Source organism: Acinonyx jubatus, chromosome B2 (genome assembly GCF_027475565.1).
Source record: "Acinonyx jubatus isolate Ajub_Pintada_27869175 chromosome B2, VMU_Ajub_asm_v1.0, whole genome shotgun sequence".
Taxonomy (NCBI): domain Eukaryota; kingdom Metazoa; phylum Chordata; class Mammalia; order Carnivora; family Felidae; genus Acinonyx; species Acinonyx jubatus.
Genome location: NC_069385.1, coordinates 75,812,501 through 75,823,616, shown reverse-complemented (window position 1 = coordinate 75,823,616; position 11,116 = coordinate 75,812,501). Strand labels below are relative to the sequence as shown.

The window sequence follows — 11,116 nt, the reverse complement described above, 5'->3', positions numbered from 1 at the left end:
AGAGCAGGATGCTCAGTACACTTGGCAGCCCACTGAACGGAGGAGAGAATTGAGGGTGTGGCATCACCCAGGCTTCTGCTGTGGAGACTAGGGAGATGGTGAAACCGCCACGCGAGACAGAAAAACTAGGCTTGAGGAGAAAGACAGTGAGTTCACTTTTAGATATGTATGTTTAACACTTTTGTAGAGTATTAATCAATACGGTTGATAATAGCCATACGCAAAGAAAGCAATGCCAAGAAAGTTACATAATAAACATATGTGGTTTTTCAGCAAACTAACCTTAGTTAACACATAACCACCTAGTAAGTCATTTAACTATATTTTATTTTGAGCCCAAATAGCAACTGCACCTTTGTCTCTGTTCTAAACTAAATGCTCCTTTTAATGTAGCTTTGAAGCCATAATTTTGTTTTCCTCAGAGAAAGGACAGACCTTCTAAAAATTTAGCCCTAAAATTACATCTGAAATATCACACACATGGTCACAACTTCATTTCCTGTTTCCCATAGAGTGCCAAATCCACGTGATCCAAAATAGCAGATACTTGAAAAAATAATTCCAAATTTCCTTGGGACATATTTACAAGGCTTTTCAGGCTGTAAAGTGTAACTTCCTGTTTAGATTTTACAAAGACCATTATAAATTACGAAATTAGTTGACCTACCAAGAGATGTACCCTCCTCTGAGAGAAATGAACCATGGGATGTTTGCGTGTCTGGAGATGAATCTAGTATTCAAGATGGGGTTAACAGCAGAGAACACAATCACGGAGAGATGACTGTCTCCCCCTCGCCTGGCTGGGAAGGGACCCTTCTAGGTCCTGATCCTTCTGGGTGCTGCAGTCTGCAGGCCTGGGTTCTATCCCAGGCTACAGTCTCTTGCAGCCATAGGCTTTTATTCAAAATTATCTTGCTCCTGCAGCCCTGATGGCTACCTACCTTGCACACAGCATGTCTATTCTGGATATATTTAATTACGATGGCATCTTCCATCTCCAATCATCCCTAAACATTTCTTCTAGCTTTTTAAAAAAAAATCAAAGTATATTTTTTATTAAACTTCTTCATCTCCAGGTAGAAAGACTTAATCCTATCATGAAGCATTTACCATGTCAGCATCTTTCATTTATGTTCTTAATAAGCATCAGTGGGGATTGGCAACTCTAAGAAGGAGTCTCTAGGAAACAGAGTCGAACTCTGGTGGGTGTTGTGCCCTTCCTGGACACCTTTTCCCAGCTGACACATTCATCCTCCAGCTCTGTGTTAAACTGCGAGTTGTACTTTTATGTATGATAGCCACTTACGCTTACCAAATTTTTAAACACATTTAGAATTTCTGGTGACTGTGCTTTATTAAAGAATACTCCTACTATTGACTATTTTTATACTTCTGTCTTTTCTGTCCTTTAGTGTTCTTCTAACTGTAGACAATTGGCAAAGCCTATAGCAAAAATAACAATAACTTAAAAAAGGAACGACAGCAATGTGCATGAAGCACTACTTTGTGTAAAGTATTTTCCATGCATTATCTCATTTAGTAGTATGTACATAGATGGACATTTTCATTCCACAGACAAGAAAACGAAAGTTTAGAGAAGTAAACTAACTTGCCTAAAGTAATAGGGAGTATGAGCAGAGGCTCCCTTCCATGCAGACTGATGCAAAATCCTCATCCCTGCACGAGCCCCAGCATCACCTAAAAAGTAATGCAGGGGTGGTGGAGGTGGGCATTTGGAGAGACACTGAACAAAAAAAAATAGTGGTGGTGGTGGGGTTATTATGTTCCCATGTACACGAAACAATTCAACCTAATAAAACAGAACTAGTAAATTTTATCTCTTTCAAAGATGAGAACAATTCTTTTGATCTAAAGAAGCTGTTTTCAAAATATGGTCAGGGATGCCTGAGGGCCAGAGACCCTTCCAAGGGGTCTGTGTGATCAAAATTATAATAATACTGTGAGGTCAAAACTGTTTTCATAAGAATACTAAGTTACTTATTTTCTCACAATTGTGCTCACAGGGAAATTTGCCAATGACTGTCAGACACAGGATACTGCCAGCCACACAGTGAGAGCAGAAGCAGGTGTAAGAATGCAGCTGTCTTCTGTTAAGCCTAACATTAAAGAGATTTGCAAAGATGGCAAAACAATGCCACTCTTCTAAATTTTTTTGGAATTTTCATAAATATCTTGTGCATATTAACATGCAATGTTTAATATTTTTATTTTTAAATGAATTAAAGACAGTTAAAAGTTTCTCAGATTTTTTTTTTAATGTTTATTTTCAGAGAGAGAGTGTGAGCGAGGGGAGGGGGAGAGAGAGAGGGAGAGAGAATCCCAAGCAGGCTCAACATTAAGAGAACAGAGCCCGACACAGGGATCAATCCCACAGACTGCGAGATCATGACCTGAGCCGAAATCAAGAGTCGGATGCTTAACTGACTGAGCCACCCAGGCACCCCTCTCAGTTTTAATTATAACAAAGTAAGCATTGACAGATAATAACCCATATAACCAAAAGCTTTTTGAGGTCCTCAATAAAAAGTGCAAAGGTGTAGAATGAAACCAGAGTCTGAAAACCCCCTGTCTATAAATCAGTTATAGAGTATGTATTATAGAGTCAATTATAGGATACCTTTATCCTTCAGAATTATTTGAACATGCATACATGGAAATGAATTCAGATGTATCAGCACAGCAGCTCTGAGAGTTTAGCTAAGGGTAGTTACCGTATCACTAAATCACAAACATAGCTCCCGCATGTTTCCACTTCACAGAGGGGATCTGAATAATATGTGCAGTAGTGACATGTTCTCTCAGCAAGGCTATGAGAAACTAAAATTTTCCTACAATCCAAAAGGGTGAACAATAAACTACCACAAAAGCTGGTGCCTTGAAAATATACACCAATGTGACTTCGCAACTAACACAGATTTTTATTTTCAACCTATACTTCCACACGAGAAACACCATGATAATCACTGATGCGAGAGCATACCCTTTTTCCACCAACAAAAATTTGGGGATAGATTATTAAAGGTGTCTACTCTAAGAGACAGAAGGAGGCCTTCACACAATTTATCTTTCTGTGAATTGAGTTTCCATTTCTCTTTTTACGTGCACTCCTTTCCTTCTCTTGCAAACCCCATGATGCTTCCTAAAAAGTCTTTGGTTTTTATTCTCTTTTTAAAAGTACAATAGATAATATAAAAGAGAACAAAGGAGACACGTTGACATGGAGAGAACCACTTGCAATCATTATACCATATAATAAGTGGTTCAAGTCTTCAACTGGATGGGTTTTTAATTGACGTCAGTTCTTCTATTAAAATGAGCTGACAGCTATTAAAACTCTGTAAACATTTGACAATGTGCTATAGGAGAGTTACTCTTCAGTAATTAGAAACATGATATCATCCCAGCAATATCCAGGTAAATCAGGACACCTCTAAGAACTAGTATATTTGTATCCATCCCACAGACACTTACCCAGTGCCTACTGAAGTGCTACTTCCTGAGGATATGAACAGGAGACCTTTCCTGCCTCTGAGGCTCACAATCAACCAGAGCAGATGCCACGGTCACAGATGATTATAACACAATATGTTAAGTGCCGTAAAGGCTGATGAAAGCTGTGCTCTGAGAAGAGCAGGGTGGGGGGCCATGATGGACAAGTGGGATTTCGCTGCACTGCTGGAGTTGGTGAGGGCCCTGGGTGAGCCAGCAAGGTGCCTGGTGTCCCCCTGCCTCAGGAGTGGTGTGGTTATGTGGAGAACAGTGTGCATGTGTCCATATACTGATGCATACAGGGGCTGGGGATTGAGGCAGAAGTGAGGCTAGAAAGGCATGCTCACCATGTAGAAAACATCATGGGTAAACTGGACCCAGGCTGAAAATTATCCAGAGAGATTCATTTTTTAAGTACCCAGAGGACCTCATTTCAGCATTTCATCTATATGACAATTCTTCAAGGACCACCAAAAACCTCACTGCAGCAAGGTTCGAGGGAATGATTTAAAAATAATGTTCTTGCAACTTGACCTGTTAAGAATTTATACCACATGGGCCATTCAATGAACAGAAAAAGCTTATTAAAAAAAACAATATTAGGGGCACCTGGGTGGCTCAGTCAGTTAAGCGTCCGACTTTAGCTCAGATCATCATCTTGCGGTTTGTGGGTTTGAGCCCCGTGTTGGGCTCTGTGCTGACAGCTTAGAGCCTGGAGCCTGCTTCGGATTCTGTGTCTCCCTCTCTCTCTGCTCCTCCTCCGCTCTCACTCTCTCTTTCTCTCTCAAAAATAAATCATTAAAAAAACTAAAAAAAAAAAAACCAAAAAACAAAAAAAACGTATTAAACTTAAAACTATTTAAAGACTAAAACATATTTGTGTCACAATATGCTTACAGAGTAATATATGACCAAAATGTAATCTACAAAAATCATATTACATAATCAGATACTAGCTTCTGAAAGTTAGTTCTCAAGATACAAATTGTAGTTAAATAAGAGAAAGAGTTTTAGAAATAAGAATATGGTTCTAGCTGAGAAATACTTCTATTTGAGATTGGACTACTTTTTGAGTTATTGTTACAATCTAGTTATAGGTATAAACTATAATAATAATATATAATATTAATATATAATATAATAAATATAATATAATATAATATAATATAATATAATATAATATAATATAATATAATTGGCTGATCTAGATTTTTGTATCTGAGTGCATGCACATACAAATGTGTGTGTGTAAACTATAATCTAAAGTCTTATTATTCTTCAACTTCCATGGATAATTCTCACCAAACTATTAGAAGAGTTGCATAATTTAAAAGATAGTTCATCCTCTTCTTTTTTGAAATATGGAATTCAGTTTATTTGGCAGCATCCATGGAGTCCCAAGTTTAGCAACAGCTGATAATAATTTTTTTTTCTGGTTTTTGACTTATTGTAAAATAATCACAACTATGTTGGCATGGCCAGCATTTCTCACTGTGAATGTTTTTAAGTGTTCAATATTTGTATATGCTGTGTGCCATCTGAAGCAGATGTTTTTTTCTAAAAAATAACCAAAAAGAGAAAGATTATGTTTGCATTTTCTTTGTTCAAGGTGTTTATTGCATCTCAGAGGGCGTACATGCACTGGGTTTTTAAACTGAAATAGAAAGAAATGCCATTTTGAAATTGGTTTTAGGTAATTTTTCCCCATTACAGTGTATGTTATCCCCACAGTAAATTCAGATACAACCACTTTTAAATGGTACCATACATCTATTAAATAATTTGAAAAATAGGCAAACACCTTTCCAACCCAGTATGCTTTTACAAAGAGCTGCCAAGCCACTAGCAACACTGATCAACAGTGACCTCATTTATGCATCAAAATCTTAAGCCAAGCCATCAGCACACACAGTATGACAACAAATTAAAAATTAAAGAATACAATATGTACAGTAAAGGATACAATTCTCTGAATTAGTTTAAATTCTAATCACAATGGTACAACGAAACCTACTTTGAGCTCAGTTGAGGGATGGAAGAACACTAGTCTACAGAACACACAAAGAAATACTAAATTAACAGATGTACATAAAACCCACAATAAAATAAAAATATTTGCAGTAATCTTTAAATTACAGATATACCTTGGGGTGACTTCATAATCATCTGAATAGCACATCTCTAATTTCATTTTCACGGACGTGATAGAAACAGACCCTTTACTTTTCAGTGCATTTAATCAAGAATGAATAAGTAGGTCAATTTAGATGCAAAACCTGTCAAATATAATCAAAATATACATTTTAATATAGCAGTGATTACATATGGAATTCTTTCCATATGATTTTTTCATTCTTGATAAGGTAGGTTCAAGGAGAAGTATTTATTATGGACATTAACCCTTATATTTTTTAAAACAAAATTTCTTAACATATACAGTGCCACAAAAATAAACATTTCTCACAACAGTTGAAGTTCCTGTGATTGGAAAAATGTACTCCACACCGAAAAAGTTTTGTATATTTAAGTGTTTTCCTTACTATTTGATATTATCACACTATGTTTGTAACAGAGATACAGAGAAAAAGAGAATTCATGGGGAGAGTTTAGGTTTGTCCAAAAGTCATATATACATTGAAACCTTCAAAAACACAGACACATCTTTCCAAATGGCTCACCACACAACAGCTGCGTCATCCGTCCATGGGCGAGGTCCAGAAAAGCACTAAAGGCATCAGGAACATCCATTCATTGTTTTTACATCGTACAACACACAAATAACCCAAATACACTACAATTTTGAGAGTAGGGATAACAGCTAAGGTAGTACACATTCCTAATGTTCACTTTCACAGCTGTGCTACACATTTTGGAAGAGAAGTTACGAGTAAGCATTGGGTTTGGTACTGGTGGCTCACTTTGAAACTCTGAGCATCAATTTTATTTGAAGTCTCCAAACTCATTATTTTTTTCCTATTCAGTCACAAAAATTGCAGCTGTAAAGATAAAAAGCACTTGAGTTAGAAACAATATTACACACTCCTCAAACATACTACCTCCCTTTCAATTTTTATTTCACAGTTACTATGAAAAATCTTCATGCAAAATGTTTCTGTATAACAAATTCACACTTATATACCTTTCACAATTCTTTGCTTAAAGTTTTAGCAAGGAAAATTTTTTTTTAAAAAACTTTTAATGTATAGTTTTATTTTAGATAAAAATAGCAAAATTTTGAGATGTGGATACTTATTAGAAATCTTAGTAGTGAGACATCTGCTATTAATTAAGAACAGTTCACCTTTAAAACAGGGCAGAAGGGGGGAAAAGGAATGGCAGTCGTTTTCATTATTTTTTGCTTCTTTTCAGTTATGGTGTTCACTGAGTCACTAAACAGTGGAACAAGTAACAGAATAGAGGAGGGAGATTTCCATGGCGACTCAGTGCCTTTGCGAATACCACTACCCCCTTTACTCTGGCCAGTCTGTGCTTTACCAGTCACCTCTGCCAGGAAATCTTCCTGGGGTGAAGCCTTAATCACATGGGTAACTCTTTTTCATAAATTAGTCTGTGTCTGTCTCCCTTGTGACTGTGAACCTTTGGGCTTGGGGCTGTCTCAAGCATCTCTGTCTCAGGTGCTCATCAGAGTTCCGGGCATATGATGAGAGTGATATTTACTGAATGAGAGGTGGATAAAAGGCTGCTCCCTGCAGTATCCTTGGTAGGTCCTGAAACTTTAATGGCTAAGAAGTGCTCATTGTCTCATTTATGCCTGCACTAGCCCAGTCCAACCAAAAGTGGAAAAGTTAGGCACAAGGAGAAATTACTTGGCTGAGATGTCAAGGCCTTAAAATGATAAAACTTACTAACTTTATATAAGAAAAAAACATCAAGTAGGAATCCATAAAAATATTAGTAGGCATTAGAGAAAGTTTAAATATACATATGTATATGTATGTATGTGTATGTATGTGTGTGTGTGTGTATCTATACATATATATATACACACACACACATATATATATACATATACGTGTGTGTGTGTGTGTGTATGCGCACACACACACAGAAAATACAAATTACATTGGACAATGGCCCAAAAATGTTGACACTCTTCCTCTTCCTCTAGTGTGTGACCTTGGGCAAATCACTCAATGTCAATGATCAGTTCCTTCAGCTGTGCAATGGAGACAAAAAGTATCTGGCTAGTTTATTCCATAGGATTTAATTTCTCACAAAGATGACCAGAGGAGTTCATGATTAGGAAGTGGATATGAAAAGTACTGTGCAAAAAAAAGCAGCATTATTACTGTTTATCCACTTTCTGCAAGTATTTCTTGAGAATCTACCCACTGTGTTAGGTTTGGGGTTACTAGTAAACATTTTTCCTTTATTGGTTTCCTTCCATAAGTCCATTAATCATCATGCATAAATTATACTAGAAATTTAAAACTACAGCATTAGAAATTTAAAATTCTGCTTGAATGCAGAAATGCAAAGGGTAATAATCTAGGCTTTATTTGATAGGCCAAAAAACTATAAACAAATACAAAATACAATTTTGTAGTCAAGTATATTCTTAGATGATTTCTAAATGCAATATTATAAATGTTAGCTTTTTGTAAATTCCAATCATCAGGTAGTAAAGTGGTAATTTTCTAATTTACCAAGTAGCTCAGGTAACTTTTTGCTTTATCAGTAAAATTTTTGTGCTTTTCAGGACAACTTGGAGGCTTTTCTCTCTCTTACTTTTATAAATTAAGATTTAAAAAAATTTACTGATAATTCATTAATGGCTTTTAATACTGACTTAATAAGTATAAACACTCAAATTATTACTCTATACATGTATTCAAAGCACAGAGGTACAAATATCATACCTGAAATAGCTAAGCACTTCATAGGTCATTATTGCAAGCCCACAGGAAAAGCTCAATATTAGATACCTTAAATTGTTTACAAGAAATCCTTGATGTTAAGATCCGCTAATGGGTCCTTTGCTGGAGGTTTCTTGGGACTCTGAGTGGCAGGTGTAGGGCTTGGAGAAAGCTAATGGGGAAAAGCCAGCCCAAGATAGCAGAAAGAGAAATCAAACAGAGAGACAGGTAAGCATTAGGCAGAGCACATACCACAGAAACCAAACATGCAGAAGATCAGATGGCTAAAGGTTTATAAAATCTACTTTGTTCTACTCAGCCACAGTGTTGTGTTTAATTTTGGATTCATAAAGTACATTTCAAATGATATTTGGCTTTCTCAAAATTCTCTGACAGCAGATTTTGCCCAAGTAGTATTTGAGGACTCAGGCAGAACAATATGGGTAAGAGTTAGGGAAGACATGGAAAACTAGTCACATATAGATATTATGAATATGGAGTAAAAAAACACAACAATCAATTGCTCTATACAAAAGCATTTTTACTTTGAGTTATCAGTACCACTAAGCTAATAAAGGAATTTTAATAACTTTTCCTTACAGTGAGAATGAGTTTGAAGGAAAAATTGAAAGGAAATAATTTGCAGAAAGTCACTTAAGAAATTACTTTATTAGCTAGGTATCCCAGAATTTCATACAAAGCATTTTAAATGAAAACAAGTTTGGGGGCACTGTCTGTTTCAGATGGGCAGAGTTTTCCAGTTATGAATGTCAGTAAATTGTATTGCCTGTCCGGCTCACAGAGAGGGCTAATTACTAAATGCCATAGGATAAAATCATATTGTACTGTTAGCAAAAGCAACAAAGAATGAACTTACCTTGATTCTCTTTAATTAACACCCATATTATTTCATTACGTGACAGAAATAAGCTTTGGAAGCAGGCTTTTGCAGGAGTGTTAGGGTATGAGGCCTTGGAAAAGGTCACGTAATCTATATAGGGTAATAATTTACATGGATCCTTAGAGTCTAATTATTCTCCTACCCTGTAACAGGATAGAAATCTCTGATTGTGGGGTAGTGATATATGTTTTCATTGGTTCAATAAATAGAGCTCCAGAAGTAAGGATTTTTAGATTTGTTCCCACATCTAGAAACTACTGAGTGACTGTAGTACCTATCAGTCAAATTTCCTTTTTGAAAAGCAGGAATCCTACTTCACAGGAAGATCAGGAAGAAAATAAATGCAAGTGTTGAAGCTGTTCGGAAGGTAAAAAACTCAAGAGTTGGTTCATCATGAATAATTTGGTTAGATGACATCATCATGATACCAACCAAATGAGATAGAGTGAACAGTCCAGGTGTCAGTAATGAAAAACTGTTTTGTTTTCTGAAGTTACAAAATCATATTTTACTATCTAGTATAATAATCTCTGATGCTTCTCTGATATGGGAAATACAATCGAAAACTTTTATTAAAATGGCATACTGTTTCCTAAATCACTATAAATTCAATTAAATGATTAAAACACGATTTTCATCATGCCATCTATTTTTCATTTTCATTCTTTGAATTAAGTAAATGAACTGATGCTATGTAACACTGGCATTATGCAAGAGAAACAACTATTTAAATAATATTATGTTAATTTATTTCTAAAGCTTTCAGCACACTAAATACAATAAGATTTTAAAAGCCTCAATAATAATTCTTCCAAGTAATAAAAATAGAAATGTTCTGCCTTTTTTCAAAAAAGTGGTAGTCATGGGTATATTCAACCATCACGAAAACATTCATAATAAATCAGGTCCTTCCTACAATTTAAATATATCTAGATTAAATTAAACCCCAACTATTACCCCCAGAACCTTCCTCACTCCCTTCAGAAACCACATGAGGTAGGGTCCATTTGTCTCAAAGCAGGGTAGAAAATTTTCAGGAAGCTAGTATTTTGAGTATGGCCTTGAAGGCTAGGGTTTCTCACATTCTAAATTTATCTCTTTGAACACCCATCATTCTCTCTTCTGGTCACTGTGGCTTTTGAGGGGTTAAAGAAGCTGAAAGTAAAATTTGGGAATGGGTAGGGAGGATGGATTTTAGAGACGATGAAAGGAAGCCAAAGAGATTAAAGTATTCTCAGAAAGTTCAAAGTAGGTATCTGAAGGATAACACAATATAAACACCATTTGGTAAGTTAAAAACATTATAGAAGTGAAACCATTTGCCGATACCATTACATTGTATTTGAGCTATTTGTTTTGCTTTGCTCAGCATGGTGCTGGTAAAGTCATACTTGGTGTTTTGACTCCATCCATGTCAGTTTCTCATGGTGAAAGCCTCTTTGGTTCTACATATACCCTCACCTTGGCCAGGACATTTATAAGAGGAATCAAGAACTGGTTACTCATCAGCATGACTATCACTATTAGCAAAACAATTCAGCAAAGTGTACATGCCTTAGCATCTTTGTAAGCGAAGGTAGCACTTTGTGTAGTAAGAAATAGGGCCTCATCTAAAGAGGGGTTTGTCGTTTGTCCTGAATCCTGGTAGGTAACCCTTAAACCTATGGAATTTCCTGAGTGATAGGAATGTCTTTGTCATTCAGGGTGGAGAAAGGTTCTTGGAACCACACCTGACAGTAGATGCTAGTAAGAGGACTCAGGGTGGGGACTGGCCACACCAGAAATACCAGTATGATTAGAGTGTTGGCTCTTGGGGCTACATGATATC

At 36.1% G+C, this 11,116-nt stretch overlaps 1 protein-coding gene across 11 annotated transcripts in view; it reads right to left on the bottom strand.

Moving 5' to 3' along the window:
• Window positions 1-5,093: 5,093 nt before the first annotated feature.
• The window catches only part of SNAP91 (synaptosome associated protein 91), a 147,167-nt gene continuing 141,144 nt past the window's right edge, over window positions 5,094-11,116 (bottom strand). For 10 of the 11 annotated variants that reach the window (XM_053222507.1, XM_027057327.2, XM_053222509.1 and 7 more), the window contains 2 exons: window positions 8,457-8,559; window positions 5,094-6,506 (listed from right to left, as the gene is read on the bottom strand). In XM_053222507.1, the coding sequence (XP_053078482.1) occupies window positions 8,467-8,559 (93 nt within the window). In that variant the 3' untranslated portion in view covers window positions 5,094-6,506; window positions 8,457-8,466. The remainder of the gene's footprint in view (window positions 6,507-8,456; window positions 8,560-11,116) is intronic. The other variant, XM_053222506.1, reaches the window with a different exon arrangement.